This window comes from Megalopta genalis, chromosome 1 (assembly GCF_051020955.1).
Source record: "Megalopta genalis isolate 19385.01 chromosome 1, iyMegGena1_principal, whole genome shotgun sequence".
Lineage (NCBI taxonomy): Eukaryota > Metazoa > Arthropoda > Insecta > Hymenoptera > Halictidae > Megalopta > Megalopta genalis.
In genome coordinates, this window is record NC_135013.1 from 8,080,636 (window position 1) to 8,101,279 (window position 20,644).

A 20,644-nucleotide genomic window follows, 5' to 3' on the forward strand; every position below is an offset into this window, starting at 1 on the left:
ACGACAAGGTGATCCTTGTGTAAAAATATGTATATCGAAAATTTAACCCTTAGCGCTCCACGCGTTTCTCGAGTACTACCAAGGAACAAATGCATCCTCATCGAAATGGGTAAATTTACTATCAACGATATTCTTCGCAATTCTTAAATAAATATATCCCTCGTGTTCTTTGACGCGATTTATTATAAAATTAGCATCGCGAATTGTCCGTTGAATTCTGTTCGGATACGGAATTATTGAAACAAAAATATCTTTTGCGTGAGTTTGCCGGAAATTTTTTATCGTTAATCTTCCCTGGAATCGGCTCGATTAATAATTAAATTGAATTAAAAATTAGTAAATATTCTTCGGACGTTCTAAAATAAAGTTGAACAGCGTTTTTCGGAAAAATATCACTGCCAGCAACTCCGGCACATTTTTGAAGCAAAGCGCCCGAGATAAAGGAAGTCTTATTTTGAGCGGGAAAAATTACGCGTCCTTGCGAAAGCGTTCGATTTTATTCATTTTACGTTGCTAAGCATAAAAATGGGCAAAAAATATTTTAATCGTAATGGTACACACGCTAAGCAACTTTTTCGCTACAAATAACAATTGCCAACGTCGACGAAAACATAGCATCATCGGTGTAATCGTGCTAAAAACATTGGGCTCCGCAGCAGAGCCTTCGGATTTATGGAACAAATGACGTATGTCTCTCCATAGCGGAGCCAACGGAGCGCTAAGGGTTAAAGGGGATCAAAAATGGTTCGCGTTTTGCAACAGAATCCGCGTACCAACTATTATTGAACATTTTTTTGTAATTAAGTTAGCGCCCATGCTTTTCTTCTCAGTGAAGAACATTCGTTTTTTCCAGGCTGTCCATTGCTCACGAGCGGCGAACTGTCCAGGCTGATACAGCTGCGGCATTTGCACGAGCTCGAACTAACCAACTGTCCAGGAACGTCTCAGGAATTATTCAACTATTTACGTGAACACCTGCCGCGCTGCCTAATCATCGAGTAGACTCGTTCGCGACCGATGAGAGGCAGGGAACGCCTCCTAGAAGATTTTCTTCGCGTCTCAACGACACGCGCGATTCCGCGTACGAGAAACACAGCACGGCGGAGTTTGTGTTCCTCATACAGAACAAACATATGAAAAGGTGGAAACGAATACGGAAAAAGATCTGTGCGAGAGAAAAGACAAATGTCTCACGTAAAGCAATACTATAGAAAGACAATGGGCAAACGACGACTGAGAAAGGACCGCGTCACCGTGGGAATAGAGAAAAGCAATTGACGTCCAAACGCAAACTAAATACACTGTGTTTTGTTTCTCTTGTGTAACGATCTATAAATGAAACAAGAAAAAAAAGAGGAGAAAACGAGAAAGGCAAAAAAAAAAATGAGAAACACTAGCCCTTAAACGTGTAAAGTAAACGATGACGATACTAAATAGCGCATATAGGCATTTTTAATACACCGAAGCTCCTGTATGAATCGCACCCCTTCTGTTCACGCTAGACTCTGCGATTGTGGCCGGTACACAGTGGACTGAAACATGAAGAAACGCGATTCCGATGAAGAAGCGTTTGCTGGTCCTTTGTTGCATACATTAAGACCCCTGAACGGAACTAAACATTGTTGTTCTTAAGCAATATTTTATCTTTGACCGCTCGAGACTGTTTAAGAATACGAGGTAACATTGTTGGGTCTCCTCCCATCTTCGCATCGAGATACAAATAGTCCATAAAATTTTTCATTTTTCTATATGTATCCCAATTCTTTGACATTTTTATGCGACCAATACTAGCACGAAATTCAATTCCAAGAGAGATTTTGCCTCGGAGCTTTCAACATAACTGTAACAGACATACGTACTTGAATCAATTTACTTGTAAGAACGTTTTAAAGATGAGAATGAATGTTCTCTCAATATTAAATGTCTCAAGAATTAATTGTAATGATGAGAACCGGGGGTTCCATGTTCGTATGTAACGCACGAAAATCTACAAGAATCACCGATTGGAACGCAATACATCTGTCCTTGGTCAGGGTAATTTTTAATTAATATCACGTTGAATCGCTCGAGAAGTCTGTCGTACTTTTTCGTGTTTCGAGCCGCTAGGTAGTGTCCCGTGTTTCGAGAACACACGGCTGGTCGTCGTGTTTTCATTTGTGGGAGGATCGACAAAATCCACAGAGAAACGAAATAGTAAAGGAACGTGTACAATTGATAAAACAATGTTCAGAGTTTCACGCGTCGCTTTGATGATAGAGAAAACAAAAAAAAGGTGACAGTTAATATTGTAGGTTCTCGCTGAAGAACGTAGAGGAAGTCCGATGAGACGGTACCGTCAGATTCAAAGCAGTTAGAACTTGGATTTTTATTGTACGTGTACTATTTTACTCCGGATGTGTTTAGACTGTTGTTCATCCCGCTTGTAAGGCCGTTTAAAAAGACCGCGATTCCAATGCGTTAGTCGCGGTGCATGAAGAGCATATAAAAGAAAAAAAAAAGAAAGACTAATCGAGCTATTTAGAAGGCGACAGTTTCACCAGCGAAAAGAATATTTAAGAAAAAGCGCAGAAACATTCCGACGAGTCTTATAACGGAGACTTTTATTTATTTACAAAACACGATTCGCGTGATGTTCGACGACACGTGTTGCTGAAGTATAAAAATTAAAAATGAAAAAAAAGAACAACCAAAAAACGATCATTGCACATGTATCTATCGTCTAGAAATGTTTTCAGTTCTATTTTATCTACGTATATTCCACTGTCATGTAATTAATGTTTCCTAAATTTAAGGCTTACACCTAGCTAAGTTCTCGAATGTTTTTCATTCAATGTAACGATATACCGCAATATAGAAAAACGTATTTTATGTGTTTAATACTGTTAAACGGTTTCGACGGTTACTTAAAGAAAAAAAGAAGAAGAAGCTATACGAAATTTGTCGTAACTATGCTCCATCAGCACGTAACGATGTGAAAGATTTCACGCCACTGTTGCAGTCAAACGAATACTGACTATGCGATGTTCTTTATGTTGAGACTTTTACCACCGAATAACTTCTGTGTAATGTTTAGCATGACCTCGAATTTTACCGAACTGAAATTATTTTTTGCGTGTTACCACATATTTAGCACACAACGTCTTTGTATATATTGTACAAATGATAATTAATAATTCTGTTACCAATGGAAACTAAATATGAATATATCCGCACAGTGAAGATTCTATCTGAAATCGGGTCGCGCATGGCGCCGATCACGGATGTAACATTAAAACGTGATAACATGATGGAATGTGCTGTGAAATAAAAATTTATTGATCCAAATTTATTCTCACAGTGTTAAGTGTTCTCCCACCATGTGAGCAATCCGAGTCCTGGCTCGTCTATAGCACCCTGCGATTATAATGAAAATAGCAAAGTTAATATCATTTTGAGAGAATGTTTTGATAGATGTTCCAGTAATTATTAATTACACGTACCCCTAAAGTATACGGAGATATATTTTTAGCTTCTGGTTTTTCTACAGATTCTCCGGATACATTTGGTCCAGTAGGTAAAGCTTCCGTGAACGTTTCACCTACTACCCTGAATCGTATAATTTCTCCTAAAGTATTTAGACTGTTATTAAACTAATGCACTCATTAATATTTGATGCTTACGTTGATTAATTTCAAATATTCATTGGCGTACCTGCATCCATAAATAAGTCATGTTTTTCGCCATCGCCTGTATCATACTCCCATACCCATGCTTGCTCCATTTGGTCAAATCTCGATGGATGTTGCAGTTTATGAGGCGGAATTACAATATCTTCAAAGAATCCTAATGTTACTACAAAAGACCGTATAACTGTTTTTATTATCCAGGAAATCCATGAAATAATAATTATAATCATAGCAATGCTGTATAAACATACCGTGTACGCCGTCAACACTGCAGCTACGTATTTTCCCTATCAAAATTTCTTCCATAAACGGACGAAATACAATAAAACGAAATATTACTTTAGTATGAGATGCTCCATCTCCGGGAAAGATGTATGATTCCTCAATCTTCGTGATATCATGAAGAGCAATGCAGAGACCCACATTAAGATAAACCTTAAACATGCAAATTCAAATTGATTTCGATTATTTTTATCAAAGTTATTTGAATTATAGTATCTCTTACCTTGTTGGCAAGTTTTCTATTAAGTTCATCAGTAATCGCATCGTTTAATTTCCGCTTAAATTTCCACGGTGGGATTCTAACCGTGTCTTTCAATTCCGCGAGAACAAACATTTTCACGATATGTATATGTAATTTCACAAAATAATTCGATGTTTAGATAAACAACAATCTTTACTATTCGATTATTGCTTCAATAAATATATAAAATTATATTATCCTTCTGTGGATTTATTTTCGTCAAAAATCTTGCGAACCTTCATATCATGTGTATCAAAGAAGACCGCCTTCATGTCAACATTGGTCAACATAACCATAACCAACCACAACTGCACGTGTTTTAAGAGTACAGTCTGACGACAAGCGAAAAGTAATACACAAACTTAAAGTTTCTATATTTATATTCATTATATGATTTTATTTGAAATTAAAGGATTCGCTATTGACATAGAAAAAGCTTGTAATATAAGTGACAGTTAATTTAAAATTAATTTCTGTGAATTATTTAGGTAAATACATATTTGACAGTATGGATATCGTACAGTCAGTTTTGGAAAATAAAACGCAGGAGAAGGATTCGCGTAAATCGATCGAAGTGAACAAGGATGTGGATGTTGAAACAGACCTGGGAACTCTTCTAGCATTAGATTACAATAATCTCAACATAAAAACACTAAAGTAACCTATCTTTTTTCATGTCAATACACATTGTTTTGTAGTTCTCCTGTTTACGCTATTACTTATTGATTCACAGATCCGAGAAGGAAAAATACTTAACAAGTTTGACAAGAGATAATGTCCAGATATTGATTAATAAAATTTGGGAACTTCCGATAGAGCGAGTCGAGGAGATAATAGTGGCAAAATTACCAAAACCTAAGTATGTGTTGCCTAGAGCCAGACAGATTCCGAAACCGAAACCGTTAACCAAATGGCAACAGTTTGCCAAGGAAAAAGGCATCACATCTAAAAAGAAAAATAAGTCTAAACTTAAATGGGATGATGAATTACAGGTAACTTTTGTTGTAGTAATTATTTATATATTTTTTTTAATAAATGCATATAATGATTTTATATCATTACAGAAATGGATACCTACATTCGGTTACAAACGTACTAAAGCCGAGGAACAGAAGGACTGGTTGGTTGAAGTTAACGACGATAGTAAGGTCATGGACGATCCATTTGCAAAAGCGAAGGCAGCAAAAGTAGAAAGACAATCCAAGAACGAACTACAAAGACTTCGTAACATTGCCAAAGCAAGAAATATTAAAGTACCGCAAGTAGGTCTTCCTACAAAGGAATATTTCCCTGATTCCCGACAGCTATCTCAAGCCATCACAGTGGCCCGAACATCGACAGCGTCTGTTGGCAAATTCCAAAATAGGTATCGATCATAGCATTAACCACAAATTCGTACGTAACACTTCAAAGTTAACACACAACATTTCCAGGTTACCAAAAGAAAAGGATGCTAAAGGTATTGCAAAGCAAGTGCCTGGCATGAAACGGAAAGCAGAGGCACCTCCACGAAATTTACAAGATGAGAAGAAACGTAACAAAGATTTAGCGGATAATATCCTCAATAGCAACGCTAAAATTTTCCGCGAGGACTTCTCTGTTCCAAAGTAGGTTCACAAATATTCACTATTCGTCGATTTCTTCGAAATATAACAATATAAATGCGCATTTTGACTTTGTAGAGTGAAACCTGTCAAGTCAAAAGCCAAGGTAAAGAAAGGCAAAAAGGGAGTGAGGAGCACAGGAGCGAAGAAACCAAAAGCAGGAAAAGGGAAACGTGACATGCGTCTGAAAATGGGTGGTAGAAAACGAAGATAGAAACGTTCGATTTCATCGTTCGTTTCTCATATATCTAAATCCATTTGTTTCGTCGGCTATAAGCATTATTATTAACGGAACTTCGATGCACATTATTAAGATGTTTAATATACTATAAGTGAGGACAACATTGAAATAAACGATACCACAAGAACGTCGTAATGGTTCCTTTATTAATCAATTCAGAAAAAAGACAATCCCGTAATGCGGCCATTATTGTTAAATAAGTTCGGCGTGAACGAAAATAAATATTCACAGGAGCGTTACGAGTCGATAAAGCAGGTTGTCCTTTAGCCGGAGAATCAGGGTGACGGGAGAAAGGTGAAAGGTCAAAAGCAGCACGGGATATCGACTCGTGGAAGTCGAGAGGGCGAGGGTAACCTGGTCGCGGGTACGAGGGAGGGCAAGTGCGAAAGCGGGTTGCCCTAGAATCTGTAAGGGGTTCCACCCCGCGTGTGATTTTCTACGTAACGTGTACGTGTGTACACGTTCAATGCCATCCGAACGGGACACGGACGCGTTTGGACGCGTTGTCTGCACTTTGTGCGCCCGTCGAAACGACGAGTGCAATTGTTTCCGATAGATGACTCGGAATTTACTTGATCCCGAACGATTTGAATTATTCAACGATCGACACTCGACGCCTGTGCCTGTACCGTCCTATATCTATCAATCGCGGACCGGATTCCCGCGGTTCATGAATATTATCGAATATTATATCGTCGCGCATAAAATAAGGACAGAGGGCGGGGAGAGGCAACGTTGCATGTAACATTTCGAATCGGAAGTGCATTATCCTACTTACGTGTCCTATTTGACCATCAAACTGTTAAGCCTGGACGCGCGAGATATAGCTCATGGTCTGCTTTAAAAAAAGTAACCTTTAACCTATTCCTTTTACTTCGGGGCTTCGTAGAATTTGAATTTCTCCGCAATTTCCTGAAACTGTGCTAATGCAGAAACCTCGCGTGGAATTTCATGCCGTGCGTGTCCGTACAGAGATATTTATGAAAATGATCGTTTATTAAATTTCATGATTCCTCGAACAGACGCGGCGGCGATAACGTTGGTTATAGTACTTCGATTCGATGTAAGGAAATCGACCACGGTTAAATACGCCTCGTAAAAGAATCTATAGCCAGAGTTTCCCATGCCGTGGCGGTGAAAGCAATCTTTGCCGGTGCGAAGAAAGTGTTAAGCACCCGCCTCGCTATTGAAACTCCTTTTCCACTGTAGAGCCGATCGATACGGTTCGAAGTTACGATTTAGTTAAGAATGGAACGAAACAGAGCGGACGCCGATTGTGCGTGACTGATTGTAGTACGAACATCTGCTGCTAATATCGAGCGTTCGTAGATCTGTACGAACGAAACAGGGAATGTGTGAAAACTTTCCTTTCGGGGTGTATTTATTTAGAACCGACGTAAGTAGTAAAACGTAATCGCCGGTTATAAAAATGACGTTACCGATATATAAAACTTGTAATATACGTGTCACGAATACTGCAAATACGGCAACTATCTCGAAGTGGAACTACCCGCGGATACATCGGACAATGGTTTTACCCGTTGAAAGGGCCCGTATTACAAGTGGAATTAGTAAGTGATGCATCAGACAATGGTTGCCTATTATAAGGCGCCTGTTCGCAAGTAGTGGCGGCAAGTGCTATGTCGGACCGCGGTTGCCTAAAATAGGGGCAATCCTCTAAGTAGTGCTGGCAGCCGATACGTCTGGCATTAGTAAAGAAACCGCGGTCAATTAGTAATACTGATTTATAAAATGCCAATAAATACCAAATCTCGAGTTTCTAACCGACTGAATATGTCTCTAGACGTACACACATGCGATCGTGGAAAAATAATTAAAAAATAATTAAATCTGAAGAAATAATTATGGGTAATCATTTTCAAAGGATTATCCTTCTCAAGGCTTACACGCATTATCTCGGAAATCAAAGCAGAGCGACATTCTCTACAAAGGAAAAAGTTGTTCACAGTGTCGAGCTGTTCAACGTATTTCAATTTCATCGGAATCGTAGACGAGGACCGTTCCGTAAATAATTACCTAGTATCCGACTGATAAGAGACATTCGATACAAGTCGAACCAGTGGAACGAAAGAACTGTGAAACAAAATTGAAGATTCGAAATCCGCGTGACCACATTGTTGGAGCGGTCCGAATGTTTGGCGATCGACCATGCGATACGCGGTATTATATGGTAGTTGGAACTTTATTTACATGTCTAATTTATGGCCAGCGGTATTCCGTGGGGAAGAGAGGGGGGGGGGGTGTAAGGTTACTTTTGCGAGCCTCTGTACGCTGCTGTACGTAATCGAGCGGCGTAGCGCGCGTGCGAGGGCAACAGGAGAGGGGTGGGAGGGCGCGGATCGGCGAGCTGGAGGATAGAGGTAGCAGCGCGCGCGATCGGTGGCGGTGCTCAGTCGGTGGTTGCTCGGTGGTTGCTCGGTAGAAACGGGCGCGTCCACGAAGGTGCGGACTAGCGATGGAGGCTGCGTTAATCGCGACGAGCGAGTGATACGCGCCGTCTGCACACGGGGGATCGTGTCCTGGATTCGTGGCCCCGCGTATCCCCATCGCGCGCGTGCCCCTCCCCACCCACTCCCCCCCGGCCCTATGTGTGCGTGCGTGTGTCCCCTCCGGTGATTCTAACTGGTGTGTGTGCGCGGCTACTGGTCCCCCGCGCACGGTGACCGTTATTTTGTTTCGACTGTAATCGCGACAGGCGGTGACTAAAGAAAACGGAGAAGAGAAAGAAAAGAGGAGATACGCGAAGGAGATACGAGACAATTGAAGGAAACGAACCGAGGGAGAAAGAGAGAGAGAAAGAGAGAGAGAAAGAACGGAAAATATATAGTGCGACGCGGTTTTAAAAGGACAGAACGAAAAGGCACACAACGAACGGGAAAATGTCGTCCACGTAGTCAAACCGAGGGGATCGGAGAGAGGCAGGTCGAACACGGTGCATTGGTTACCCCGAGTCGTTGGTACGCGCAGCATTTTGGTGTTGGCTGGCTGACTTGATTGACGCCTGCTTTGCTATTGCTGTCGCTGCCGCCGCCGTCGAACCGCCGCCGACGTTGCTGCAGCAGTTGCTAGCGATGCGAAATGAGCGAGAAAAAGAGGGATCGTGTGCCTGGGTGCGTGGCGTGTGCGTGTTTTTGTGGATGCAAGGGAGGGAGAGAGTGAAACAGAAAGATAGAGAAGGAGAGAACGAAAGTACGAAATGTGTAGCCTTCATTGTTTCTCGTCTTCGTCGTCGTTCTCGTCGTCGTCGTTGGTCCACATCGTTATTGTACAAAATTGCTCTCTGTGTCGACGCGCGTGTCCCCAGCGCAGAAAAAAGCAGAGAAAAAGAGCGGATTATAGTGAAAAAAAGGGAAAACAATAAATGTGACGTTGCCCGCCGGCCACCAGCCAGCCTTTTATTCTTTTTTGTTACGCGCTTTATTTCGCCCTTTCTTTTCAGGAGATTCTCCGTAGGATAGGTTATCTGTTTGAGTACCTTTGTTCGTCGCGAGTTCCTGTCGGTATTTTCGTCTTTTTTCTTTACTCCTTCCTTTTTTTCCGTTTTCTGATACTTCACGTTACTTGGCTTTGTGTATCCCCTTTTATTTTACTAGCTTCGTGCACGCACGTACCATTGCATGAACGTATTGTATATATATATATAATATATATATATATAATATACAATACATAATATATATTCGTTGAAAGCGATATAGATACACTCGACTTGAATGTTGCATTTGGTAGCCTTTTTGGGGTGAGACCAAAACGGTTTCATTCCACCTCTGGTCACGGTGTGTTGCATTTTGGACGGCTACACCCGTGATTCGCCTAAGCAGCGACGTTTACACCGAACTTCATAATAATTCGCGCGGCCTTTCCGACCGTTCTCATATTCTTGCAACTCGGTTTTCACGTTGTGTTTAATTCACGAGTTTACTGTATCTTGTTCAATCGCTTCTGTGTTCGTTGCCTGTGGACGATACACGATATGGTCACCGCTCTGTCCACTTTGCTTCTTTGCGCGAGTTCTTTAGTTCTCCTGACTGTGATTTCTTTTCTCGATACTAACGTATAAAACTGGTAGAAAATGTTCTGAAAAGTATCCACTTTGAATTTCCATTGATTTAACCTTAATTTCCGTGGTTCGTCACGGCATAGGTTTTATTTAAACGATTTGTTTACCCTTCCTCTAAGTTGTGCATCGATTATGTAAACACTGATCTCTTACGATGGAAATTTATAAGGGTTAAGGATGCGAGTGAAGTATAAGACGATAGGGAAAAGGTGGGGAGGGTTGGATGAGACAGAGATAGCTAGGCGGAAGATACCCGAAATAAACGTGATGAAGTGCTGTACGTAGAAGTGGGGAAAAGGAAAGGAAATGATTGGGCGGCCTAGGAAGGGATAACTGGAACGTGTCGCAGCAAAAAATGAAGTGGGAGAAGTGGGTTTTTCGATTTGTTACATTTGTGTCGGGACCACTTGACCCATCGATGGGTCAAGGAGCAAATCGGGAAGATGTCAATACAGAGAGATGTCTTCGTAGCGTACGCTTTGATCGAACGAGGTAAAAAAATTAAGAGAAAATATTTTCCGACCAATATTCTAATCTACGAACATGTTTGCGATCGGTAAAATTATTTTTATTTTTAATTATCGTTTCCTGATTTATAAATAAGAACATTGAAACAGTGCTTGTGTTTTCTCAAATGTTTCTTTAAACAGAAAAGGAATTCAACGGAAGTTTCCTCGGATTGTATTATCATTGAAAACTTCGATTTCTAATCCCAGTAAAATGTATACTAAACGATGGTAGGAGCTTACCTTCAACGATTAGATACAATAGTCGATATCTAATGTCTCCCAAGCAAAAGGAAACTATAACGGGGGACACGATACCACTGTTACCTCTCTCTAAAATTCACTAAAAATTTTCATTATGTAACAATATTTTCTCCTTCATCAGAACCTATAGTACTTCACTTTCGTTAGAAAAAAAAAAAGAAATATGTTCGATGTACTTGAGTACGATGTCGTTGATGATTCTTTCGTTTGTAACGAAATGAAGAGAAAACTATAAACGATAGACTCTTGAGTTACTCGTACAAGTAATAAGTTAGTAAGACCTAGTGTCCCTATACGCATATAGCTGCTACTTGTGTGTCTAGTACGCATATGTAAATAACGCTGTAAATAAAAGGCTTTTCACGTGCTTTTCGCTAGAATACTTAGTCGGTAGAATAGAAATGACGGCCGCCGATAGCGGGCGGATTTCCGTCACGTTTCTTGCCTTTACAGAGAAAAAGAAAGACAGGAAGACCATGCGAAGGGACCTAAGCTCGTAACAGAGAGAACGCCTGGCCCGAAGGCGTTAAACCGGGAAGAGTGTAATCGGGGCACGGAGCGATGTACGCAGCTGCGGGTGGCGCCAGTATAGCGAACAGGAGGAAGCAGAAACGGTTGCAGCTAAACAAACGCGTCGCCGAGGGTACGATCCCCTCACGGCTGAAGACAGTTCCAGCAGTTCCAGCTTCTCAGCACTACTACCACCAACATCAGCATCAGCATCAACATCAGCATCAACATCAACACCAACACCAACACCAACACCAACACCACCACCACCCGAGCAAGTTTGCGCGTCCGCACGTTGTTCCACCATCTTCCACACCACAGCCACAACCACCGTCATCTGCATTCCATCAGAGCATCGATCGACGGCGTCATGTCGAGAAGTCTCCGCAGGTCACACCTGTCTCTCCAATCCAATTCCCGATATCACCGCCGCCGTTGTCCCTCGAATCACCTAGTTCAGTTACTTGCGCCACTAAATCCAACAACTTCCCTTTCCCGCCACCATCGATCCTCGATCTCAGAGTATCGCCATCTTCTTCGGAGCTACAGGTGGGTAGATTAATTTCACCGGTAAACTAATTTGCTCTAGGATAGCCGTACACTTTCACTGTCTATCTCTCTCTCTATTTATCTTTAGCTCTTGTTCTTTCACTTCTTTCTCTATCACGTGCTAGTCGCTCTTGCCTAGGTGACCCTATTTCATGTATTTCGTGCAGTCCTTGTACAAGTATTTTGATAATCCTCGTTGCACTCTGCACCTACTCTTTGCTGGCACACCTTTACTTATATAGTAGGAACACACCATCGATTGGCTGTCTGGTGGCGTATGTAATCCCCGCGGTAACGCATCCTTGAACAGCCCCAGGTTCGTCAGCTGGTTATCCATTCATTGTAAATTTTAGTTATTAATATGTCTCTACTGGTTCCAATCAGCGCATATGTACATCGACTATTACCAAAGGCAGACAGTGCAATGTTAGGAGTAAGTTATAGTGCCTGGTATCAAGGTGGATCGGGAGATCTTTGAGGAGGAACACGTGTGATTTATGATTTTTTTTTCAAACGGGGCAAAGGAGGGGAACAAAAAGTTGAAAATTGTATCCGTGTGTAAAGGAAGTGAGAAGGAGAAAGAGGAGGAGGAGAAGGACGGTCGAGATCTTAACGATCAATAAAACAGGCAAATGAATGAGCGGAATGCAGGCTGCTTTATTAATTAGAAGGGAGAAGCAACGGTTACGGGGGGGTAAGGTGGTGAACTTTAGAGAATTACCCTCCAACTTCGCCACCAGACTTATTCCGCCGCTTCCACGATATCCCCCACGATCTTATGTTTACGGGGTAAGTATCAAATCATTCCAATGTCCTGTATCATCAACGATAAGCTATTGGCATCAGTGGGTAATTGTTATTCTTTCCTAGCTGATTACCTTTGCATCAACCTTATGTGCCTCCTTTTGAGAAAAGAAATTCATAATGTAGTATATACTCTTGGTGTTTGTCCTTTTTTTCTTTTGTCTTATCATGATACATGTTAGTGTTTTTATATCCTTATGCATAAAATATTTTTCCACCCAAAAACTGTGGTCATTTAAAAAAACAACTTGGATACAATCGAATGTATAAAATGTGCTTTAAAATATATATATTTCATATGTTCTATTTTTCTTTTTTGCATTGTATATTTATATCCATCTCCTGGTAAAAGATTAGGGAACTCGAAAAGAAGTTGGAGAAAATATGACAAATGATCGTGTGATTTTTCATCTCAAAAGTATGCTTTGAGTCGAACAATTTACTGGTAATAAATTCTAAATTAAGCTATAACACAGAGCACTACACAGTACTCTATGATCAAAGGTAAACGACTGTCGCAAAGTGGGTTTAATCAAGTTTTTATTGTTAATTAGACTGCAATAAGTACAGTGTACTTATGTAAACAAATTCTGCAGTACATGTACGTATAAACGTTTATACGTGTTTGAGATTGGTTACATGTATACCAATTTTTCTGTGTTCTACTTAGTACGTGCATGCATGTTTTTTACATTATCATTTATGTGCTGAGTAACGAGGAAATAACAAAAAAAATTAATTAACGGATAATAACATAGCGAAAGAGACAACAGAAAATGTTTAGAAATGATAGAGAAAGATGCAAATTACTTAATCATAATGTAATTCTCTTATATGTTTCATTACTTACTTATATTGTATATAAAATAGTTAAGATAATATTTGATATTTATACTAGACTAACAGACATTGAAAAAATCTTCAACATTTATTAGACTACTTAAAATATAAATTCTGAATAGTAGATTGAATAATACTAATTAGAGTTGTTGTCAATCTAACAACAGTACCTCAATGTTGAATAATTTCAGTGTGGTGGAGGACCTGGTAAAGCAGCATGGCAAGGATGCAGCAGACCTTCTCCCCTCCCTTTGTCTCCTATGTCCCCTCATGGATGTCGCGGGGATGGCTACAAGACAAAACAATGCGAAGCTCATCGACGATGGATGAAGAGGAACAGGGTAAACTCGATGCTTATTAAATACAATTCACAAGAAGGCATACGGTATTATTAATGCAAGTTTTTCTCTACAAAAGAATGAAATTAAAAGAAAGTTTGGAATATGGCCCCTATTATACAAGTCTTAAAGAATATTTGTCAATTTTCTGTATCTTTTACAAAATAGGTAAACAGAAATGAATAAACTTTGCATTATTCTGTTTAATTGGAAATAAAATACTCTGTCACGTTTTTAGATAAGAGACGCAAGTTATTGCTATGGGAGCAGTGGAGAAGATGACGAAGAAGATGGAAGCAGTAATGCAAACCGTCGTAGAGGAGAAGTGAGTGCGGCAGTGAATACCGTACTGTATGCGGGGCTGGGAACCACAGCGCTCGGATTAGTTATCTCGTTTGTCGGCACTGGAGAGAAAGGATTCCTCAGTCCGGAATTGAGGCTGGTGGGTCCTTCGCTACTGTGCGCCGGTTTACTGTGTTGCCTATTTCGGGTGCTGCTCTGCCTCTGTTTATGTCGTTGTGGCCAATGTCGTTGGCGGTTTTGTCACGTCGCTAACGACAAGAAGGAGAAAGTGAGGAAAACAGAAGCGCGTCCAACCGGAACATTGCCTACCGCCTCACTTTTGTCACCATCGCAGCAGCAACAACAACAACAACAACAACAGCCACATCAACAATCGGCCGCGTGTTCAAGTGGTCCAGCATCATCGTCCACAAAAGCACACGAGCTGTTGCTCTCTCCTGCCCAACTACCAGAGTGAAGACACCGTTTACGAACGTTTTCTACGAAAATCAACACGCCGATTAACTGCCGGTTCATGTCCAATATAGAATTTATCTAATCTCCATTCGGCCTGAACCGTTCTCGCAAACAAAAACCATCACAGCCTAATTCTAGTTCGATGCGAATCTTAGTGCTTAAAAATAATAGAAAAATAAACAATCGGCTACGTTTTTCTACCCCTACCGTGTTTGAAAAAGTAAACAAGTAATTATCAATAAGCCTTTAACTGCTTCCTCGTTTATTTCCTTCCATATTCAATTATACTCTTTACAAGGTGCCACTTAATCTTAATTCTCACCTTCCATTCAAAATCTTAAAATGCTCGTATGTGTTCTCGATCACTGACACAAAATTGATTTCACAGTCTTTACGAGAAAAACGAACGCAATCATGCACACTGACGATATGTAACGGTCAAATCGCGTGTTACACAGAATAATTTATATTAGCATCACACTTTAACCTGCACTGATCAAGAAAGTTGAAACTGCATTTGATCAGTGGATGTATAACTGTATATAACAGGTGTATCAGAAGTGGTAGCATTGGATCCTGTCGCAGCAATAGCAAACAGCTGATCCTCATAAATAGTCCCCTGTGGTTCTGTTTTTCCATTACCGGTTGTTGCACCAGTACCTGGAGGGTTATCTCCTTTCGTGGCTTCTCTATATTTTTGTAGATACACTTTCAGTGGTTCTACATAATTATCAAAACCAAGAGTTGTCATAGCAAATAGAATGTCTTCACCATTGATAGTCTTGCGTTTTTCCATGTGGCACCTGTCACTTGCTTCGGATGTTATGAATGATATGAATTCAGATACACATTCTTGAACACATTCACGTGCGTCTTTGGCTATTTTTCCTGCTTCCGGTATGGCTCTTTTCATAATTTTAGCCACATTTGCTATTGGAAGAAACCGATCTTGCTCCCGAAGTGGACCTCCACCGCTACCACCACCAACTCCTTGCAACGGGTCACTGGCTCCATGATTAGAATCGTCTGTGTTTTCAGGGTCATCTAAACAGAAGTATTAATTTAATTTCTGTTTCTCTTCATAAAATTACTTAACAAAATACAATTTTGTTTATACCTTTATTAACATATTCCAAACAACTAGGAGTATTATTAATGAATAGATTATAAGGTAAGTATCAAAAATTACAAACAATCAAATAGAAAGAATTGATTGTATAACTAAGCAATGATATCAATAAAATACAGTATTAATGTAGAATTTTATCAAAATTTTCTATAAGGTTAATAAATTATGTTTCCTCTATACGAAATACAATTGAATATAACCTGTACTGCTATATTAGTGTAACGATATTATAAATGTTACGTAAGTCGTAGAATTTTCATTTACATTAAAAGTAAAGACAATCAAAACAAAATTAATCTACCTTCCATATCGTCTGATTGTACGCTAATATATGATGCAGAAACACCGCCTCCACTAAGGAAAGCGGTTGGACCTAATGGTCCTCCATCATCACCACTTTCACCACTATTTTCCATTTCCAGTTTGACTTACAGAAAATAGATGATTCGAATACTTAAAATTCTTTTAACCTGTTTGCCGCTTTGTTTTCGCGACAGCTTTATTTCATTTTCTGGCATAAACAAGTCCGTCAATAGACCCTGATATTGTGTGACTATTGGCCGCGAAGCATATTTCAGAGCGTACATTTCGATTTGAAATTGCGGCCACAACCATCGATAAAATGTAAGATAGACCATATTCATCTTAACAGGTCCAGGTACCTTTTCTGTAACCAGATTTCTGTGACAATATTATCATATTTGTTATTACATATTTATAGGCTAAATAAATATTAGAGCGTATTATCTACATTTTCAATTTATAAAAAAAAATATTCTTTACAATTCGCAAAATATCTGATTGCCTTTTTGAATGCAACTTTCGAAAATATGTATCCAATTTTACAAGCCTAATAAGTTAAGTTACATATGCCCGGATCAAATTAAATCTTAAATTCATAATCATTTTTTTGTATAAAAAGGATTCTCTATATTGGTAGCACTGAAAGAGTCGTGTGCATATCGTACAGTACCCTCTGCATATGATGAGCAACGTCACCAACTAGTATATGTGAAACGTTTCTGTTACATATTTTTGTATTTCAATTTATCAATTTTTAGACGACAATTGCTTTGATGATTTTTGTTTCTTTGAACCAAGGGACTTAAGGACTGCTCATAAAAAATGGGATCCTCCCACAGTATTGAAATACCTGGAGGTGGAACAGAAGGTTACCATGTACTGAGGGTAAAGAACATTTGTCAGAATATTTTGATTTACTCCAAAAACTAACATTTCTCTCTATGCTGTGCTGAATAACGAACCTAATAAATCAATAACATTTTAGTGCACTTGCAAATTAACTAAGTGTACAATGATAAATTATAATTATATCCAATTACAGTATTTCATTTAATCTGTATAATTAAAATAGGTACAAGAAGGCTCTCCTGGACAGAAAGCTGGCCTTGAAGCATTCTTCGACTTTATTGTAGCCATCGGGAGCTACCGTTTGGTCTGTTTATTATTATTTTTATACTTATCTTAGATATTACGTGTGGTATTTTAATTTTTAACATACACTGAATACATTTCATTTATTTATACGTAATTGATATGCTATTGACGAACGTATATTTGTCATTTGATTTATTTTACAGAATCAGGATAATGATACTTTAAAGGAACTACTCAAGAATGGAGTAGATAAAAAATTAACGCTTACAGTGTACAGTAGTAAAACTCAATCTGTAAGACAAAGTGTTATAGTACCAAGTCTTACATGGGGTGGACAGGGTCTCCTTGGTGTTAGTGTTAGATTTTGTTCTTTTGAAGGTTCTAATGAAAATGTTTGGCATGTCCTTGTAAGTATACAGTAAGTGTAAATAAATCATAGAAAAATGAGCGAGAAGTGCTGAGAAGATCGAATAACATTTTTGTAAATTCGGAGTGTTTATTGTTTATAGGAAGTACATCCATCTTCTCCTGCCGAATTAGCAGGTTTACGACCATTTACTGATTACATTATCGGTGCTGATTCAGTTTTACACGAGTCTGAAGATTTGTTCACGTTGATAGAGGCACATGAGTCGCGTACCCTAAATTTATATGTATATAACACAGAAGATGATTCTTGTAGAGAAGTTACAATTGTACCTAACCATACTTGGGGTGGAGAAGGAAGGTATGTAAACATGTTTTTTAACTTCTTATTTTAATTTAGATTTTATGTAAACAAGGTTTAAATTTTGCAGCTTGGGTTGTGGAATAGGCTATGGATATCTTCATAGAATACCAATTAGAAATATGCAAGAACACAAACCTAGTAACTCGTATACAGTATGTAATGAATTTTTCAAGTATTGTGCGAATTATGAACGAATGCTACATCCATTATTCAAAATCCTTTCCAGAGTACCGCAAAGTCTACTGTTTTAAGTCACGTGACAACTACAACTGCAACTCACACTGGAGGAACTAATATGGTGACAAATATACCACCAGGTTTTTCTATTCCACCTAATTATGTTTCTTCACAAGATATTACTGCCAAAGCTCAACTGGAAACCACTACATTACCACAAACCATGTATACACCAACCATACAGACATATGCTGTCCCACAATTGAATCCAGCTACTGTTGGCGGATCTACTACAACTATTTCTGCATCACATATGATGTCCAATCAAGGAAATATCAATCTTATAAGTGGTAAATTATTTTTAATCAAGCAATATATACAGTTTTATAATCTGTCTTTCAAAATATACTCGCTCAACTTTCAGACATCTATAATTTCTGCAGAAATATTTCTTTAACAGACAATACTATATAACATTTCTGCAAAAATTAAATTAGAATAAATTAACAAGATCTTTTTTCATTTACATTTAGGCAATAATACTATACCTCAACTAAATACAATGCCAAATATACCTGGCATGCCTACTATTCCATCTTTACCGGCATTCACAACTAATACAACAATTTCGAGTGAAACTGGTCCTGCAGTTGAGTTATCCAAAGATTTGTACAATCCAACAACCGTACAGAATGTAATTCAAAGTGCGACAACGACCGAAGTACAGTTTAACGCGCCTCAATCTCAAGTAGTAACGGTACCAATTTCTCTACCCGGCATGCCACCTATTACCGTTAGTACAAGTCTGCCACAGAATACACCTTTCTACACGCCCGCTTTTGAACAAAGTCAACTGACTGGCATAAACACAGTTCCCACATCCACAGTGACACCAACACAGTAACAATAGTCTCATTTCTAAACAAATTTTTGTTTCTTGACAAAATGGATATTGATGAATGAAAATAAAAGCGCAATTCATATGTTACAAATATACTGTGTCACTCTACTCTTGTGCGTTTATACTTTATTACTTGTCTAAACTAATATATACAAGTTTTTCGGTACGCGAGGGAAAGATTATGTAATTCTGTATATAGCTAAAATAATCGCATAAGCTAAGATTTAATTAAAGCATTTAAGAAAAAATATAAGTATTATGTTCGTTCAGCTTCTTACTATTTACATTGTGCATGTTTGTATTATAAATATTACTCTTATATATATTTTCACTAATATATATAATTCACTAATATATACACATATGTGTATATGATGAATTTTGTTATTGTTATTAAGTACGACTTGTACAATTTGTATACAATTGTACAATTATAAACTAAAACATTTATGTATTATTTAAGCAGCTGGTATTAATAAATTTTCAAGCATATCTGCAAAATAATTTCTTCGTAAAGCGTGTATTGTAATATTACGCATGTACTGTATAATTTTTCAAACTTTTTGAAGAATTTAGAAGATACTTTTGTTTTTAAAGGAACTATTTATTATATGTTGCATATATATATATATATACCGGTACACGATAAAGCACTACTTTACAACTACATATTATACAATAATTCTTGTATCAATATGCACACACAAAGTCTGGTTATCCGTGATAGCTTTAGTACAATATTTAAAACTCAGGCGCGAAGTAGTAGTCTATTTCCTCATCAGTAGGAAGAGTAAAATTAGCTGGGTCCACTACATTTATATCTATCAAAGGCAACCCATGTTCCTCTCTGTAACGAAGTAGTAAATATGCCTCGCGTTGAGCCCAGTCTCTTAAATGTACATCTGGTAAGTAGCACATTATAAATGCTCCGCCTACTAGGCAAACGCTAACGCATATAAACATTGTAAAATGCAGATAGATTTTATCATCCTTCTCGTTTTCGTAGTCGAACCCATAGCTGACCCATGTTTTTTTCACACTAACTTCTCGATTTGTCGAATCGTCGTTTTTTTTAGGCGTTGCTGACACGAAGCGTTGTATTACATTATGTGGTTTCAAGTTTTTGGGTTTTGCTAATAAGGAAAGTTGATTCATGGTTCTTTGAGGACGAACCATTCGTAGTAGAGACAACATTTTTCAAAATGTTTATCGCACAATGGTATATCGACAATGTAGATTCGTATATATGTTGTTCGTTAATTATAACCAGCCGTCGATATAAAGTAATAACTTCAGTAACAAAAATTAGACAACTACGTAATGAGAGCAGGTTACGAACGATCTGAGTGCACTACTTGCTGACTGCACTATTGTTCATGAAGAAAATGTGTGAGGGCGCTGTAACACCACCTTTTCGTCACCAATTATGTATTACATGCGTACATACATGTGTACAAAATTGCAATTATCTACATATATATTAGAACAAAATTGTGAAGCTTCATGCACTTACGGTATAAATTACGGAATATATTAATAACGATTAATAATGTCTCTCTCTCTCTCTCTTTATTCTAATTTATCTTTACCTCATTGGATTTTTTAATCCAGTGTAAGAATTTCTT

The 20,644-nt window shown here is 38.5% G+C and overlaps 7 protein-coding genes across 10 annotated transcripts in view; 4 read left to right on the forward strand and 3 right to left on the reverse strand.

Moving 5' to 3' along the window:
• LOC117228623 (uncharacterized) overlaps positions 1-3,328 on the forward strand; it is a 38,649-nt gene extending 35,321 nt beyond the window's left edge. For both annotated transcript variants that reach the window (XM_033484469.2, XM_033484468.2), the window contains exon 7: positions 854-3,328. In XM_033484469.2, coding sequence (XP_033340360.1) covers positions 854-1,002 — 149 coding nt within the window. In that variant the 3' untranslated portion in view covers positions 1,003-3,328. The remainder of the gene's footprint in view (positions 1-853) is intronic.
• Polr3H (RNA polymerase III subunit H) lies at positions 1,731-4,303 on the reverse strand. The gene is made up of 6 exons (XM_033484488.2): positions 4,171-4,303; positions 3,917-4,100; positions 3,691-3,831; positions 3,480-3,604; positions 3,336-3,393; positions 1,731-1,840 (listed from the first exon to the last, which is right to left on the reverse strand). Exons 1-5 carry the CDS (start codon positions 4,279-4,281, stop codon positions 3,340-3,342), a joined length of 615 nt encoding a protein of 204 aa, XP_033340379.1. The 5' UTR covers positions 4,282-4,303; the 3' UTR covers positions 1,731-1,840; positions 3,336-3,339.
• Positions 4,304-4,418: 115 nt separating this feature from the next.
• LOC117228633 (ribosome biogenesis regulatory protein homolog) lies at positions 4,419-6,160 on the forward strand. The gene is made up of 6 exons (XM_033484485.2): positions 4,419-4,537; positions 4,677-4,845; positions 4,922-5,180; positions 5,253-5,554; positions 5,622-5,795; positions 5,871-6,160. The coding sequence occupies exons 2-6, from the start codon at positions 4,697-4,699 to the stop codon at positions 6,004-6,006; spliced, it is 1,020 nt and encodes a 339-aa protein (XP_033340376.2). The 5' UTR covers positions 4,419-4,537; positions 4,677-4,696; the 3' UTR covers positions 6,007-6,160.
• A 2,140-nt stretch (positions 6,161-8,300) lies between these two features.
• On the forward strand, positions 8,301-14,926 carry LOC117228632 (uncharacterized). 3 transcript variants are annotated; one of them, XM_033484482.2, is made up of 4 exons: positions 8,301-10,606; positions 11,338-11,943; positions 13,779-13,928; positions 14,164-14,926. In XM_033484482.2, exons 2-4 carry the CDS (start codon positions 11,446-11,448, stop codon positions 14,683-14,685), a joined length of 1,170 nt encoding a protein of 389 aa, XP_033340373.2. In that variant the 5' UTR covers positions 8,301-10,606; positions 11,338-11,445; the 3' UTR covers positions 14,686-14,926. The 3 variants fall into 3 exon arrangements, with proteins under 3 accessions (XP_033340373.2, XP_033340375.2, XP_033340372.2); XM_033484484.2 differs by having other exon boundaries at positions 8,301-9,164; XM_033484481.2 differs by having other exon boundaries at positions 8,301-9,011.
• Positions 14,917-16,371, reverse strand: Nf-YB (nuclear factor Y-box B). Its single transcript, XM_033484486.2, has 2 exons — positions 16,115-16,371; positions 14,917-15,728 (listed from the first exon to the last, which is right to left on the reverse strand). Exons 1-2 carry the CDS (start codon positions 16,227-16,229, stop codon positions 15,181-15,183), a joined length of 663 nt encoding a protein of 220 aa, XP_033340377.1. The 5' UTR covers positions 16,230-16,371; the 3' UTR covers positions 14,917-15,180.
• Positions 16,372-16,771: 400 nt separating this feature from the next.
• Positions 16,772-19,272, forward strand: Grasp65 (Golgi reassembly-stacking protein 2). Its single transcript, XM_033484458.2, has 7 exons — positions 16,772-17,001; positions 17,189-17,269; positions 17,415-17,618; positions 17,721-17,938; positions 18,009-18,093; positions 18,168-18,468; positions 18,652-19,272. Exons 1-7 carry the CDS (start codon positions 16,939-16,941, stop codon positions 19,020-19,022), a joined length of 1,323 nt encoding a protein of 440 aa, XP_033340349.1. The 5' UTR covers positions 16,772-16,938; the 3' UTR covers positions 19,023-19,272.
• A 330-nt stretch (positions 19,273-19,602) lies between these two features.
• On the reverse strand, positions 19,603-20,406 carry NP15.6 (NADH dehydrogenase [ubiquinone] 1 beta subcomplex subunit NP15.6). The gene has a single exon (XM_033484431.2). It carries the CDS (start codon positions 20,211-20,213, stop codon positions 19,761-19,763), a length of 453 nt encoding a protein of 150 aa, XP_033340322.2. The 5' UTR covers positions 20,214-20,406; the 3' UTR covers positions 19,603-19,760.
• Positions 20,407-20,644: the final 238 nt, after the last annotated feature.